This window comes from Cryptomeria japonica, chromosome 11, assembly GCF_030272615.1.
Source record: "Cryptomeria japonica chromosome 11, Sugi_1.0, whole genome shotgun sequence".
In the NCBI taxonomy this organism is placed as follows: Eukaryota; Viridiplantae; Streptophyta; class Pinopsida; order Cupressales; family Cupressaceae; genus Cryptomeria; species Cryptomeria japonica.
The window spans coordinates 267,455,838-267,473,873 of record NC_081415.1 but is presented as its reverse complement, the minus strand read 5'-3'; the positions used below and the strand labels follow the sequence as shown (position 1 = coordinate 267,473,873).

The following is an 18,036-nucleotide window of genomic DNA, read 5'->3' as shown; positions in this document are numbered from 1 at the left end:
AACTTATTTTAGATCCTAAAAAAACTTGTTAAATTTAATATTCTAATATTTTACAATTCACACATAGCTCATGTATTCTTGGTCCACAGGACCATCATATACATAACAAAATGAATCTTGGAATGTCTCTTCAATCTCATTTTTGTATCATTTGTCAACTGTGCTAAAAATACTTGCTTATTTTGAGTTTATAATGTGATTTGCTTTTGGTATTTTTTTTTGGAAACCATCATTAAATTTGGAAAGATAAAGTGTGCTTGTATGAGGTCCTCACAAATTTAAATGATTCAATAAGTTCTATTGAAACTGGAGAGTAAATGTTACATAATAGGGCCTTTAATATATATCAATCATATAAGATTTAGAATTTTCAAGTAGTTGTATTATAAATAAACATCCTTAGAGCAATTTCAGTTTGCATTTCAACTGATATATTGTATGTTTCAATTGGGATTATTCTGTAATTTTTCAAAAACAAATAATTATTACATTTTATGTGGCAGGGTTGCATCTTCAGTTGATTCAGTCAGTAAAAGAAGATTTACAAGAAAAGCTATTTCATTTGTATTGCTCGGCGTCACAGGGGGTTTTGTTTTAAGTGCTTTTGATGATTTTGCAGTCTACCATAAATGTAGCAGGTATGTTGAGATGCTAGATAGTTCTATTCACATTATTTGAAGTGATATACACTTGGATTAACTAGGAAAATACTAACATTTATTTGCTTGCAACAAAATACAACTAATAAGAAAAATATGATCATTCAACAACAATTTCCTTGGGTGCCTACATCTTGAAATAAAACATAGGATGTCTACAAAACGCAGATTTTTGAATATCCATGATAGCCAAGGATTAGACAAAGGGGAGGTGAGCTAGTGAGTACAATATGATCTATTATCCATTTTCAATCTAACTTTCCTTTGTTGAATCCTATCACGTTTATTGTTCTAAGAATCTTATATATTATTTCATTTATTTCCACAATCAAACTTGATTACCATATCCTTAATATGTCATATCATATTAGCCCTTAACACCACCTCTTTTCCTTCACAAATATTGGTTTTTTTTTACACTCATCAAATTTGATGGATTTCTGATGCTTATGACCTTGAACAAGATATTCAATGTGCTTTGGAGGTCAAGAGAAAAGATAATTACAGAGCTTCATCTAAGTCATACTTGCACTGAATTTGGGGGAGATGTTTAAACTCTATGGCATTTATTTTGCCTAGCAGGTCTCCTCTTTTGAACTCTTAAAACTGTGCTACAAAGAATTGCAATGAAAATCTTTACTGGGTAACCAAGTCCATGACAGTAGCAGACAAATTCCAAATTACTTCTAAAATGATAGTTGCCACAAACATTTATTACTCCTCCTGCCAGGCACCTTCTCAAGTAGCTTATGAAAAGCTTGCTAGGCTGTTAGGAGATTTTCTTTCGGCTATTTCCCCTGGCACACTCAGTGATCATTGTTAATTTCCATCGTTAGGGATTGCCTTTTCTGCTAAGAGGATTTTTTGTGCTTTTGAAGGCTCAGACACTTGGAAGATTCTCATTAGCACCATGTGGAGTCTAGCGCCTCTTATGGTAAGAAATGTTGCCAAGGTCTATGGTTTTAGACCCTACTCTTAACCCTTGCTTGCCTTTATCAAATTTAAAGGAACTTCTGACATCTGGGAAGCTTGGGAATTTGTCAAACACACAGTAGATGGGTTTGTGACCAATTCAGAGCTGGTTAACTTTCAATTTCCAACTTATATTGTAATCTCCTATTATTATTACTTATGGGCACCCTTTTGGCTATTGCCAATGGCACACTCAGTTTTCAGAGGGTGACTTAGAAGATTGCTTTGTTTCCAAGAAACTTGGTGAAGTGATCATTGTCGATTTCCATCATTAAGGGATTGCACTTTCTGTTAAGTGGATTTTTTGTGCTGTTGAAGGCCCAGTAACTTGGAAGATTCTCATTAGGCACCATGTGGAGTCTAGTGCCTCTTATGGTAAGAAATGTTACCAAGGTCTATGATTTTAGACCCTACTATTACTCCCTGCCCTTATCAAATTTAAAGGAGCTTTTGACATCTGGGAGGCATGGGAATTAGTCAAACACACAGTAGATGGGTTGGTGACCAATTCAGAGCAGGTTAACTTTCAGTTTCTAACTTATATTGTAATCCCCCATTATTACTCCTTATGGGCTATACCTTCGGTTGAAGTGCCATAGACAAAAGTTAATTATATAAGGATATCAAAACCATTGAAAATTTTGTTGCGTAGCATGTTTGTTACAAACATAAGCTGTCCCAAAGCAAATAGCATCTGAATCTGATAATAAACAGTAAATACAAGCCTTCGGTTTTTAGTGTCTGGCTTTCTTGCTGCAGAAGGAATCTTGAGTACTGTTGGGTTTTTCTGAACAATCATCTGCAATCTGTTGACATGAATACAGTAAATTATTGCATTTGTTTCTGGATTCATTGTGTTAAAGAATTTTTTGCATCCAGAAACAAATGCAATAATTTACTGTATTCTTTAACACAATCAAATCCCGAAACAATTGCAATAATTCACTATGGATTGTGGAAACTCGATACCATTAATGAATACAATAACCAATCCATCTTAGTGTTCCCGAGTCATAATAATCAATTCTTTCTTCTATTTAGAAAATCTTTTGGCCCTGAATACAGTAGATGGTTAGTTATCCTTAAAACTGCAAAGACCATGAAACATTTTGGGTCAGGGTCCAACCTTGGCAAGCGTCCTGGGGATTCTTGGGGATGTTTTGTATCTATACTCCAGATCCCAAGTCACGGAAAAGTTGAAACAAACCCACTGGACCCCATGGATGCTTCTGTGCAACTCTGGTAAGAAAATAAACAAATATTGTGAATGTAAAACTGATGGATTCAAGTTCTATTTTGGATTTGGCGAAATAGATTTAATTGAGTAGTTTCATCGTTAACTTATTTAATATGTTTACAGTGTCTATTGGGAGATCATTAACATTCTTTTTATGTATCAGTAAGGCCTTAGAGAAAGCGATTAGTAATGAAAGAATCCAAGAGGCCATAGGAGAGCCAATTGCGAGGGGTGCGTGGTATAACGCAACTTTGGCACTGGCTAATAAGAAAAATTCGGTATCATGCACATTTCCTATTATTGGTCCAAAAGGACGTGGAATCGTTCAGGTCAAGGCAGTTAGCTGTAGAGGTACTGCTATATTAACTCAGCTTACTGAGTTTTACATTTCTTATGATGTCCATTACTCAGTTGCTCCACAAGAAAAAAAGAAAATTTCCTATGTTTTGCAAAATGTAGGACAGTGAATGAGTGGAATGAACAGAAACAAACTAATAAAAATCCCACAACTTCATCTGTATATTTTTTTGGTTTGTCATTTTATGTTTTTCATTGTGTAGATTGAACTAAAAATTTAAATAAAAATGATGCAATTTTAAAATGTAGTTTTCATGATATTAGATAATTTTTTGTTATCTGCTTTTTAAATATCAGATGTCTATTACTTGGATGACTATTTATTTGTAATTAACCTTTTTCAGGGGAAAACATTTGTAGAAGTCAGAACCTCATAAAACACTTTTTCTCTTTCTTTCAACTCTAGTTGGTGCTTCATCAACACATTGTTTTACCCTTGATTTTTCTAACTAGTCTGACAAATTCACTATGGCAGAATGATTTCTGGGAATGTTGGACCTCAAAACTAGTTGACTGAAATAAATGACAAATGAATAAGCCTCGGTTACATTTGGAAAAGTACCTACGTAGGAGAAATGAAATGAGCAGCATATTTTTCGGAGAAAAGAATTTGTTGCCCATGGATTTCATGAAAATTTTTAAATGTCAGTTTTCATGTGCTGGTAACTGTACCTTTACTGAAACTTCAAAAGAATGTACCAGAACGGAAAGACAACATGAAAACTGGAGAGCAGAATTTGATAATCATAAACGGATGTATAGATCAGAAGCATTATGTTTTATAAACCTGTATTCTGGTTTAATATTGTCTAAAGTGCAGATTTTCGATGTCTTAATTGTGCTTAGAAGAAGCAATTCTAACCAAGGGCCTTATGCAGACAACAGTGAATATTAATTTGTAGCAGCTAACGAAACTACAAATAAATCCAGCTGAGTGAAATTGTGAGAAGTTTGAGTAACTAAGAATATATTCTTTGGGACAGACCCCAGTCATCAAATGTTGGGATTGATCTGAGCATTAAAAGATGTTTGGAATCTGGATTATGATGTCAATACATCCTCTCCACAACCTACAAGCAATCCCAATATTAAAGAACTATAGTCCACCAAGGCTGAAATTGAAATATAAACATGGATATTATTATGTTCTGAAAACACGATATCTGCATAAGATCATTCAATCCTATGAATGGGAAAAGTGTGTTCCATTGTAATGTCCCCTTCCGGATTCACCCTAGAATTTGCCCACAAAGATAAATATCAATGCTATTATCTGTTTGATACAATGAATTTGGATCTGATCCGTTGTAGGCCTGATCCCAATTCGCACTTGCTGCTCAACAATGGTCTTTCCCTGATCTGTTATGTGTTTCTTTTTATTGATTGCTGCTGATGTTTCCCTCTCCTGATTTTTTGTATTAAACTTTGAATCTGAATTCCTATTTTCTCCCAAATAGATTCTTTATTCTCCTTTTATACCCCCATGTCTCTATGAAGTGATTTATCTCTTTAAAAAGAGATAACCTTATAGTGGACGTGTCTCTTTGTTACCAAAGCTGCCTTTAAACTAATCACTGCTCCTAAAATTGATCGCTGCCCTTTTTTAATTATCTTCTTGCCGTTAATTACAATTGCAATCTTTTTTATTTCTTCATTAACTTGGGGAATTTATTTACAAGTTCCTATGTGGTTGCAAAATTGTGGTCGGCCCATTAATTTGATTTATGTTTAGTTTTCATACCACCAAGAGAGTCGGCCAGCCTCTATATTAATGGTATATGATGAAGGCGCCAATATGAAGTGAGGTCGACCCAAACATAATTAAATAATTGATGTTATTATTATTTTTATTTATTAATATGTTTTTCTTATGCCTTTATTCTTGGTTGGCCCTATCTATCCAGTCGCCTAGGGTTTATTTTTTATAGGTGCAGTTTTGTGATCTGTTCTTTCTGTAAATGGCTGCTAACCCTACCTTGGCAGGGGCATGACAGTCCGCCCTTCCCAAGATTGCTTGTCTTCAAGCAATGATAGGTTTAACCAAATCTTTTCAATTTGAGGGTCCCTAAACTAACCCTATAGATTTGTCTGTCTTATTTAATTTGCACAATATTGTAGATATCTCTTAATGTTAAGGCAGGAACTTTATATATTAAGATGAGGATTAGAAGCTTGACACACATTTATGACCTCAAATGCAATAAATGCATATTTTTTTGGTTTGCTCTGTTATTCTCATTTTTAGATCAATCAAAAATAGCATCTCATGATGATAGGAATATGTTTACTGTAATCATACACTCATGGAGTAGACATACTGAAAACACATCAGGTCTGAACCAAACGTGGAGCATACACATAAAAAAATGAAGTATACACATGAATATATGCAAACACGAAGCATACACATACATGTATTGTTAGATCCTTCTTATTGACTAGAATGCATTCATTGATTCATCTTTACCCTGCAGGCTGGCAGGATCAATGAAGAAGGAAGTATTTGGATCCGCAGAAGGCAAGTGCATTGAAGGTTTTGTTAGGGGCTAGGAAGGGGGCTTAACCTTGCCTAACTACTCCCACGAGCCATGAAGGGGGTCTGCTGTGACCTAATCACACATCACCCCTTTCCAAATGGGGACCTCCTGCCTTTAAGGTCCTCTTGGTCTTTTGGCTTTTGGTTTTTTCATTTTGGTCTTTTCGCGGTAGTCTCATTAGTCCTCTTGGTTTGCAAGTGTCTGGGGGTCAATTTGATCAAGTCTGCAAGTCGTCTGAGTAAATTTGGTCAAGTTTGGAACTTGTTTTGTCCTTTTTAGGGTTTTGCCCTTCAAACTTGGATTTTAGGCCTTTTCCTTAGGGTTTTTGAAAATCTGAATGTTGCATTGGAATCAGAGCCCTCCAAGGAACTCGCCAGTGAAATTTGAGCGAATTCTGAGCAACTTTCTATTTTTAGAAAGTTTCTATTTTTTAGGGATTTCATTGCCTCCCAGATTGTCTTTATTTCACCAAAAATCAAACTTGCTATTTTTAGTAAGTGTTGTCTCGTCCTGTTTTGCCCTAATCTTAACATTTTCGAATTTGCCCTAATAAAATCCAAGTTAACATCCTACACATCTAGATCTTACTTCGATCCATATAATAAAATCTGAAAGGTACCTGGAATGAAGTTTGTGCATAAGTTTCACTTGGAAGATTTTTGGGCTAATGTCAAGGATGATCTTGAGGTCAGGAAAAAGATGTTTTCTAGACTACCCCTTGACACGATCAGGATTAGTGAAATAATTCAAGTGTTGGATCAAGTGAAAGAAGATCCAGACTTAGTACAACCGGAATTTGAAAGGGTAAAAGACCAGCCCATCCAGCTTCTAGATTGGTCAGAGCCTGAAGTTGATGATCTAGACATTTTGGCCAGGCTAGTTCTGAAGTTCACTAGGCACTAGATCGATCGACATATCAGGGCACTGAGGGTAGGAAATGTCTGCTTGAGCTACCAGTTAATGGGAAATTTGGATTCCCACAGTGAGGCCACAAAAGGATCATCGCAGGCCCAAGCTGAGGAAGGAGAAATTCAGCAGGAAGGCGCTGGACCTAGTGAAGGAAAGAATGTTCTGAAGAGGTCATGAACAAGGAAGAGGAAGGAAGTTCAGCCAGATGTTCAGCAGGAATCCCAGCTCGATGTTCAACAAGAACTCCGCTAGGAAGAACCACAACAGAAAAGAGCAAGGATGGAAGAAGTTCAAACCCCAACTAGTTCTTCCAATGTGCGAGAGGTGGAAATGTTCACACAAGAAAATCCAGTGAATCCTTGACAGAGCAATTTTCTTGATAGTAACGCACTTGCACATGATGTTCTTAGCATTAGTGTTGCACACAGACTAACTCAGTAAGGAGGTCAAAGGCAAGAATTTCCCTCCCATCCAGAAGAGCCACTCCAAGATAGTTTCATTGAAACAATCCTTGGAGAAATGGAGGAAGCTTCACAGGAGCAGGTACACATGGAAATTCAGGATCAGTCGACAACTGCTCTAGATTGGCTGAGAGATAGATTTAGAAGAGAACCAAAAAAGGAAGTAGATCTAGCACAGGAGTTGGAAGAACTTCTAAGAAGAATGGATAAACCAGCGGAAAAGAAGGCTGCTCAGAAGTTTTCCAAAATCATAAGGAATGAGTCTGGATCTAGGACTTTACATTTAGCTAAGCTTGTAGTGGATAAGGATAGAAATGAGATCACGCCAGATGATTATGTAATTAGAGAAGTTGAGTTGGGGCGTGCTTCCATGACACAGGTGGTGGAAGAATTTGAAGAATCTTCCTTGGATATGAAGGAAAAGATGCAAAAGATAAAGGAAGTGTAGAAGGCTGAAAAGTGAAAATACAGCCTTATGCGAATATGTTAAAAGTTTTAAACATCCACTCAGGGAGGAAGATCTGTCCTTTGTCCCTCCTTCCTCTTTTCCAAAAGAATTCGTTGATGCCGCTGAAAAGGTTAGGAAAATTGCCCAATATTCTAAGGAATGGGTGGAGGATGTTTTCACTACAACCGAAAAATTCATTGAGAACCTGGCTAGCCTTCATTCTAGACTTATTGCCCTCTTGAATTGGCTAGAAGTTGCGGAGAGTTCGTGGGAAGATGTACACATTTATCAGGACCTAACTATTATGCGACTCAGGGGATTGATGAAAGTTCCTAAGCAGACACTGATAGATGGGAAGGTGATCCAAGAGAACGAGATTTATGATTTCTTGTGATGGTTTTGTGCTGTCTGCACTGGAAGGGAGGCCTTTGAAAACTTCAACATGGAGTCTTTGTCTTTGAAAGACTCGATCCGAGGGGTATAGGAGGAAATCCTCAACGCAGTTGAGACATTATTCGCAAGAAAGCTGAATGAGGGCGGAGTGACAGTAAATTTCTTAAGGGCCCAGTTGTATGAATTTTTCTTTGTGGAATCATTTTCCAAGGCACACTTGGAAAATGTTTCCTTATTTTCTAGCACTATGTGGAGGACACGGGAAACGATAGCAGAATTCGAGAAGTTTTTCTCCAAGAGTGAAGAAGAAATTGCCTTAATGGAGTTCGGGATAAAGAGTGTGCCAAGTGTCTCTATAGCAGAATTAGAGGCCGTCATCGCCAAATTCATTGCTTATGCCATTAATGAACAAGATAATGGTCATCCATTTTTGGACGAGTGACATATTGGCATATTTATTGCTGGAATATTTTGACCAAGTGGTAGTCGGGTCAACGCATGTTGAATTAATGGAGCATGTTTTTTGCATGTAGTTGTCACATTTAAGGCATTATGGCTGATTCTTTTTGCATGCAGCCGTTGCGTGTGGAAATGATGGTGCATTTATGACATAATGGGGCGATTTTTGCATGGAGGAATATTTAGTGCATGTTGGGCAAATTTAGTGAAGAGTGGTGCATTTAATGCATTTTGGATACCAATTGTAATGGGCTGGAATTAATTGTATATGGGCATAATGGGCATTTATTGTGGATTCCGACCTTGTTGCATCATGTGTGGGGAATCTTTTAGGGAAAACCCTAATTAGGGTTTGCATGACCTCAAGGCTTGAATCCTATATAAAGGGGTGACCCCTCTCATTTGTAATGGAGGAGAGATTGCTTTTGAGATTGTTTGCGATAAGTTGTTGAAGCAATTAACTTAATACATTGTTCAATTTGATGGTGTATGTTTGTTCTGTTTTATAACTTGCATGGTCTCGCTCTCTTCACTTAGAGTAGATTTGATTTCAGTTGTTAGATGAACGGGATTGATGAGATTGTTTGCAGTGAAACCCTTGCTCATACCTTTTGTTAGTAGCTGATTGTTATTAACTTTGTAAGGTTAGTCTGAGCCTTTCATATGTGGAAACTTAACTTCGATCATCGGGTGGACATTGTTCTATGATGGTGTCCATTGGTGGTATGAAAAACTCCTGCTTGAAGATTGCACTGTCTTTGTGTAGTTGTACGAAGTTGGTGAAGCAAAGTGCGGTTTGGTTTCACCCAAGCAATCATTGTCTCTTTGTTCTTAGAGTTAGCTTAGCATTTCTAAACCCTTCCTATTTACTTTCTGCATATTTAAACTCAAAAATCCTAAAAAAGAGCCCTTCATTTCTAAATCATTCGCGGCTAAATTCCTTGAATGTTATAAATCGTTTAATCTTCTTCATGTGTGCGTAAGTCCCATTGGATTACCATCAATCACATTAGCCAATTGAGGCACGCCCATTGCATATAGGAACCTTGGAGTCAATTGTCTGAACTTACTGCAATCTTAGCATACAATCGTACTTCGATCAAGAGAGAGTGAAGTGACCGTTAGGCAATTTTATTCTGTGTTTGGCACTGTCATAAAAAACACGTCAACAGGGCCTAACCCCACCTTGCTCCTCATAAGTCACTTAGAGCCAGAAATACTGCCTAACCCCACCTTTTTGCTTCCATGAACCGGAAAGGGGGCCTAACCCTCCCTTGCTGCTCATAAGCCATTTAGAGCCATAAAGAGGGCCTAACCCCACCTTTCTGCTTCCATGAGCCGGCAAGGGAGCCTAACCTTGCATTGCTGGTCGTAAGCCACTTAGAGCCAGAAAGAGGGCCTAACCCCACCTTTTTGCTCCCACGATTTAGTTGGATTAAGAGAAAATTGTCTGCCACAATTTTTCTGTCCCTGTAATATTGCTGCCTGGAAACAAAGGTTTCATTTAAGTTTGTTTAGGCACCTTACATTCAGATTCCTTCTTAAGTAAAGCAATTGTTGAAACTATGAATTCTATCAGGTTGTTGTGGCAAAAACAACAATAGTATTTCCCTGAACATAACTCAGCTCAGCATCTTAAAACAAACACTAATAAAAACAGCTCGTATCTCCTTATTGGACCTGAAAATGAAGCCACTTTATTTTTTCATTATTTTGATGAACAAGATTCTACATTCTGTTTTACTTCCAGCTCTCTCCATAGTTCAAAACTAAATATATGGAAACCTAAATTTGTTTTTTTTTCTCCAAATTATTTAAGTAGATAGAGGAGAGAAGTTTAAGCATTTTAGTTAATAGGATATATTTATTCTGGATAAAAAGCATAAATTTTTGGTAGCAAAGTCAATTTTTAGCAAGTTCTAATCAGAAATCAGGTGGTTTCAGTGAACATACAAAAGGGTCATGGAATTGTTTTGTGAGATCAACTGAACATTTGGTTGCACTCTGATTTTAACTTGTTCAAATTCTCTGTCCCTCAGGCTGGCAGGAATGGTGCTCTGATACCAATTGTAATGTCCCCTTCTGGATTTACCCTAGAATTTGCCCACAAAGATAATATTAATGATATTATCTGTTTGATGCAATGAATTTGGATCTGATCTGATGTAGGCCTGATCCCAATTCGCGCTTGCTTCTCAACAGTGGTCTTTCCCTGATTTTTATGTGTGTTTTTATTGATTGCTGCCGATGTTTCCCTCTATCCTGATTTTCTGTATTAAATTTCGAATCTAAATTCCTATTCCCTCCTAAATAGATTCTTTATTCTCCTTTTATACCCCCACGTTTCTATGAAGTGATGTATCTCTTTGAAAAGAGATAACCTTTTAACATGTCTCTTTGTTACCATTGCTGCCTTTAAACTAATCACTGCTCCTAAAACTGATATCTGCCGTTTTTTAATTATTTTCCTGCCATTAATTACAATTGCTATCTTTTTAATTTCTTCATTAACTTGGGCAATTTATATGTCTGGCCCTTTAGTTTTCATACTACCAAGAGAGTTGGCCAGCCTCTACATTAATTGTATATGATGAAGGCACCGATATGAAGTGAGGTCGGCCCAAAAGTAATTAAATAATTGCTGTTTTTTTTGATCGGTAACAGATGTTGATTTTATTTATAGAAAAAATAAAGAGTACAAAAGCATAGAAGAACCAGTCCACCGATATCCATAAACAAACCCTACAATAACACCCTAGCAACCTAAATCCAACGACACTGTATGAGACTATACAAAAATTCACAGCTTTACTTACATACTATTAGAATATTTAATTATATTGTAGTCACCTATATTTAGTTCCTTGTTTAATGGTCATTTAGCTTAAAAGCTAATTAACTAAAAAGAAAAAGCTAAATGCTAAATAAAGCTTAAAAGCCAATTAACTCAAAAGCTAAACGACCATTAAACAAGGAACTAAATATAGGTGACTAAAATATAATTAAATATTCTAATACCCTCCCTTAATGGTCATTCTATCTACTAACTACCCTACAAAAGACACTGTAGGTCTTTTGATCACAAATGAAAAGAACACTTGGCTGCGGTGGAGATCCTCCCTGGATCTGAAAAGTGTTAATGACCAAGAATATCCATCCAACTTGATGTTGGGTAACCAAACTGAAACTTGAAACCATGATTTTGAGGAAAATCGGCAAACCCTTTTGCAGAAGAGTATCAACTCCAAAACTGACTGCAAGATACCATGGTTGCAGATGTTCGCCCCAACAGGTGCGACTCAAACTAACTGCAACAAAGCATGATTTTGAGGAAAAAACCGTCAAACCCTGAAATAGGAACCCTCGAAAAGAGAATTTACGATTTTGAGGAGAAAATCGAAAAACCAGGAAATCTGAGGTTACAAATCATCGTTTTTGTGGAAAAAAAGGTAAAACCCAGATAATTAAAATCTTATGCGAATATCGTGGATTATAGATGAGATAATTTTAAAGAGAAAATTATAAACCCTGCGAACAATTTTTGAGGAAAAAATCGTGAAAACCCTCCCATGATTTTTTGTGGAAAAAATCAGAAAACCGACAGACAATTTTTCAGGAAAAAATCGTGAAAGCCCTGGGACCTATAAGACGAGGTCTCGCCTAAATCAATCTGATCAAGGCAACGATATTCAAATATCGTGAACATGCACTGTTTCTAGGTGTTGTGGCAGTTGTTGAACTTTTGTCTGTGTTCCAACATGATGTTGGTCAAAGATGCCATCACAAAAATGGAGGTTGAACGAGGTCAACCTAGTGAAAGCATGAGATAGAAGAATCTGATTCAAAAATCAGAATAGAAGCAACTGCACAAAAAAATTTGAATCCCTGGAGGAAAATTTTGGCACGAATTCTAAGGCACGAATTTCAAGGTTTGGAAGAAACCCAAAAATTAAAAAAAATTCTGCACACTTAAAACAGCATAAATGGTGCCCAAAAAAAAATAGCAAAAATCCCAACGTCCACAAAAATAGCAGAAATTGTGAATTGTTTTTAAATTCCAAGGCAAATTTGCTGGCACAAAATTTGAGGTGCGGAAATGAGGCACCCAAAAAATCTGAGACCAACCCAGAAAAACTCTCGAAAAACCCACCAAGAATCTGAAAACAGAATGCAGATCAGACGGCTCAAAAATTGAGGCACGAAAAACGATGCACCCATAAAAATTTGACGACAACCCAGTTGAGGTCTTGAAAAACCCACTAAGAATCTGCAACTAGAATAAAATTTCGACTTGAATTGAAGGGTCAAAACCCTAGTCGAAAATTGCAAAAACCCTGGGAAAATTTTCAATCTGCAAAAAAAAAACCTCCTGAAAATCTCCAGAACTGTTAAAAAACATGAACTGCTGCCTAGCACAAAGAAATTTGCCCACGAACCAAAAACCTTCGAAACCTTCAAAAATCTGGAAAATTGTTCGCAGGGTTTATAATTTTCCCTTAAAAATTATCTCATTTGTAATCCGCGATATTCGCGTAAGATTTTAATTATTTGGGTTTTATCGTTTTTTTTCCACAAAAACGATGATTTGTAACCTCAAATTTCTTGGTTTTTCGATTTTCTCCTCAAAATCGAAAAATTCTCTTTCTGAGGGTTCCTTTTTCAAGGTTTGACGTTTTTTTCCTCAAAATCATGCTTTGTTGTAGTTAGTTTGGGTCGCACTTGCTAGGGCGAACATCTGCAACCGTGGTATCTTGCAGTCAGTTTTGGAGTTGATACTCTTTTGCAAAAGGGTTTGCCGATTTTCCTTAAAATCATGGTTTCAGGGTTCAGTTTGGTTACCCAACGTCAGGTTGGATGGATTTTGGTATTCTTGGTCATTAACACTTTTCAGATCTAGGGAGGGTCTCCACTGCAGCAGAGTGTTCTTTTCATTTGTGATCAAAAGACCTACAGTGTCTTCTGTAGGGTAGTAAGTAGATAGAATGACCATTAAGGGAGGGTATTAGAATATTTAATTATATTGTAGTCATCTATATTTAGTTCTTTGTTTAATGGTCATTTACATACTAAACCTTGTGCACCATATCCAATTATTTTCTACAGAATATACAAAATTACAGTGACTATTTAGACAAAAAATTACACATTACTAGTGAAAACACTATAACCAAATAGTGACAAAAATTGTAACTCAGAGAAACAAGGCTCATTTCTTATTTTTCTGTGGCTTCAAGGGGCTATCAACCCAATGATGTTTTGGATTAAATTGGAAATGCTTTTTGTTCCTTTGAGCCGCCACATCCTTGCCTTCGCTCCCTTCCAACGCTTTTTCCCTCAGGGAATCTTTCAGCACATCGCACCCTATCTAAGCTTTCGCTTGGTGCTTGTCCTTGTCGGAAGTTGCGCTCCATTGGATGAAGGGACACATTAGTGGTTCGAGGTCACCAACCTGCACACACTCTCTGTTACGGGTCGAAAGATCAACTCCAGGTTGCGATATCTCCAGTAAAACTTTCATTCCATACAACTGTTCCTCACCAACACACTGCTTCATTACCCAAAGAGCATCCTCCTTCTTACCCAACTCTAGCCCCCATGCCATAACCATGGATGCTATATCAGCATTGGTTCTATATTGATGTGCTGTGCTCATGAATTTTTCTCCCAGGAGGATATTCATAATCAGCATAAATATGGGCTCCTCATATTTGAATATGATTAGCATTCGTTTCACCGACACCTAGCCTAGGAAAGCTGGCTATTGTTTAGGGGTAACCAACGAGAAGTTTACCTCTATACTCAATAGACTATCGCCACCCGTCTCCTTCATCTGTCAAAGCTCTCTCAACACTGTTTTGTGAGGTGAAGGAAATGCCACCTCTATCATTAACAATACCCCCAAGCTTTGTGTAGACACTTTACTTGCTATAACTACTATCAACTTTTGACGGCGTACGACATCCTTTAGAAATCGAGCCACACAACTCAACATCCTTTAAAAATCTAGCTGCACACCTTGGAAATCCTCCCAAATCTCCTTTGCCTGGCCCTCATTAATTAACATTGCCACCTTCGACAACTTTTCTGCCATGGAATTCCCACATCTCCTTGTGTGAGAGAATAAATAATTATTAAAAGATTTTAGGTGATGTCTAATTATTTTAATGTATTTATTAATTTTACATGTCAATGTTTCACCTTTTATTATAGAGTTTATGATTATCTATGAGTGCCCTTCCAAATGAAGCTTTGATACTGCTAATTTATTTGCCATTTTAATTCCCAATAGAGCGGCTTGGGCTTCGACCTCGTTATTCATGCCCTTCGCCAACTTCTTGGTTCCTATTGCCAGGATATCACTGCTCCAATTCTCGCCATACATCCTGCCTCCGATGTGCCTGGATTACCCTTTGCCGCCCCATCAAAATTCAACTTGATCCAACCCTCTTCAGGTCTACTCCACTCAACATCCTATGCCTCCTTTGCTTTCAGATCAACTTGGATAGGCCCATTAACAGGCCAAAACTTGATAAAAGGTCATTTAGTCTAAATAAGGAGGATAGTTTCATTTAGTGATATGGCAGTGTCTCGATTGTGCGGTAGTGAGTGCAGTGCATGAAACTCAAAGTTAGTGAGTGCAGCAGTAGCTCAGATTAACCATGATATGCCAACATGTCAAACCAGCCCCTCTTTCATGTTTTGGTTTACAAATGCTATCCCATGCTAGTAAATGAATTTCATCCTGATCATGATTTCCATTCCAGAAAAAATTCCTCATCTTCTGCTCTATCACCTTGATGACTTGAGACAGAATTCTGAGGTACATCATTGAGAAAATTGGAATGGCAGAGATCACTGACTTTAACATAAGGATACGACCCATCGAGGTTAGCCATTTACTCTTCCAACCATCCACTTTGCTCAGACAGCTGTCCACTAGATTGCTCCAAAGATTTGATTTACAAGCTCAACAAAAAAGAGGGATACCAAGAAATTTACTTGGTAAAGCTCTTGATTTGTTCCCTAAAATTGTAGAAATATCTTGTTGCTTCTCTATGCTTGTATTAAAAAAGAAAATCTCTGATTTCTTCCAATTATTTTTTTGACCAGAAGCCTGACTGCAGAGGTCCAAAGTAGATTTCATACATTGAGCCTCACAAAGGGAAGACTTACCCACTAGAAGAGTATCATTTGCAAGCTGGAGGTGTGAGGTTGGGTTGATACCTCTAGCAATTTTCACCGCTTTCCACTAACCCTCAATCCTCCTCTTGAAGATAAATCTTCCCAAAACTTTGGCTATAATGATAAAGAGGAAGGGATAGATGGGGTCCCCTTGCCTGATTCCCCTAGAAGTTTGGAAAAAGCCCTGAGGGCTTCCATTTACCAGTACTGAAAAACGTGGGCTACAAATGCAGTTGCAGACCCAATCCACCCATTTTTGATAGAAACCAAATCTTTCTAGGACTTTCAACAAAATACTTCTGTAGACTTGATCATAGGCCTTTTTAATGTCCGTTGGCCAATCTGATTGAGTGAATGGCTTTATGAGCAATTATTAGACCTTCCACAATAGACCTATTTAGGGCGAACCCACTCTATTCTTCAGAAATGATAGAACCTAAAACTTGCTTCAGTCTATGAGCTATGACTTTGGAAATGATTTTATACACTGTGTTACATAGGGAAATTGGCTTGAAGTTGTCACAGGATTCCACAATCTCTTTTTTGGGAATAAGGCCGATCAAAGTGTTGTTCATATCTTTCAAAACAAAATTATTTTCTCTAGATTCTTCCAAAATCTTCTTTAAGGATGTCCCAGAATTTTTTTGTTAAAATTGCAGGGAAGCCATCTGGACTTGGAGTCCTCTCAGAAGCATGTTATTCTGATCTTCTGAAAGCACACTTGGAATAACATTTAATATATCAACATTTGCCTTGGCGGTCAAATCGTCCTCCACAGACAACAAATTTTTGAAGTAATTTATCACCTCGTTAATTTCTTCTCCATCTTCCAACCATCAAACATCCATACTACTTATGGCATGGATTCAATTGCGTGATCGTCGTGCCTTAACTGAATTATGAAAGAATTTCGTGTTATGGTCACCTTCCTTCAACTAACATTCTTTAGATTTTTGGCACCAAAAAACCTCTTCTCTTGCTAGAATTTCAGACTACTGAAAATTCAAAGACTTATCCTCAACAAAATCCACTTCTTCCATTTCTTGTTTAATAACCTTACCATGAAGTTCCTTCAATTTCTTTTCCATTTGGAACTTTTCAACAAAAATATCTTTGAACTGCATCCTATTCCATTCTTTCAAGCTAGATTTAACAAACTGCAACTTTTTGAAAAAGATAAAAGCTTTATTACCTTCCCTAGCTGGAGCACTCTTCCACCACTGCTCAATAAGTTCTCTGAGTCCTCCTGCATGCAACCACATCTTTTTAAATTTAAATGGACATCTGACTAGGATGGAGTCATTCTATAGCAAAAGGGAGATCGGATAGTGATCTGATCCAATGAAGGGTAAGATACATCCTTCAAATACAAAAGATTGATCAGCTCAGTTTCCAGCCAAGAAAAAACGATCGAGTTTCTCAGCTATATTCAGGAAGCCCTGTCTATGATTAGTCCAGGTGAAGGCACCATTGCTATGTTTGACTTCCAACAGGCCATTCCTTGTAACAAAATTCTGGAAATGTGCTTGAACCGTCCTAAACATACTCCTACCACCCTTTTTATCTGCAGCTTCCAGCATAGCATTAAAATCACCTCCAATGATCAACACCTTGTCTCTGTAGTCCTGGATGATATTTGAAAGGCCCTGCGATACCTCCCTTTTCTGAGCAGTACTCGTGGGACCATAAACATTTAGAAGGTAGAACTCCCCATTTATAGTGCTGGAAAAAAGCCTGACAAACTGCCAATATTTATCTTGCAAAATCAGGTCCGCCTACACCTTAGTAGGATTCCACAAGAATCCCAGGCCACCAGAGGCCCCTTCAGCCTCAACATAAAACCCCTCCCAGAACCTCACATTTCTGATAAACCTCCTTGCCTCCTCCCTACTGAGCTTTGTTTCTTGAAGCAGCACAACATCAGGCAATGTCTGATCAAAACATCGCTTGATCAGGTGCCTCTTTTCAGAGGCATTGCAGCCCTGACATTCCAAGATATGATTTTCATGGCTTCTGGGATGGGCCGATATCCTTTCAACCTTTAGCACTTTTTGCTATTTCTAATTTCATCTTAGTTGTCTTCGGACCCCTAGATTTCTTCTCTCCATTATTGACCTTGTGGGTTTTAGATTCAGACTGATTGATTGTTCTTTTTTCTAGAATGCCTTCAGTCTCCCCAGCCCTAAAACATCCTCTTCCTCCTAAAAGATTTCATTAGCTGCTCCAATGGTATCCCTGGCCTCAAAATCCTTGCAAGGGGTAGAATCCTTCATAGGGGATATGGGAATGTCCTTAACAGGTTGGGTGTCATGATCCTCCACCCTCAAATCCTCCTAGTCTGTAGCTGAATCCGGCATAAACCCAAAGGCCTGGATTGTAGTTTCCAACACATCTGTGTCCAAAACTGTTGGAAATGTTGTCA

General features: G+C 37.6%; 1 protein-coding gene across 1 annotated transcript in view; it reads left to right on the top strand.

Annotated features, from left to right (window-relative positions):
• LOC131069726 (uncharacterized) overlaps positions 1 to 18,036 on the top strand; it is a 116,607-nt gene that overhangs the window by 43,763 nt on the left and 54,808 nt on the right. The window contains exons 2-3 of the mRNA XM_058005261.2: positions 504 to 638; positions 3,032 to 3,219. Coding sequence (XP_057861244.1) covers positions 504 to 638; positions 3,032 to 3,219 — 323 coding nt within the window. The remainder of the gene's footprint in view (positions 1 to 503; positions 639 to 3,031; positions 3,220 to 18,036) is intronic.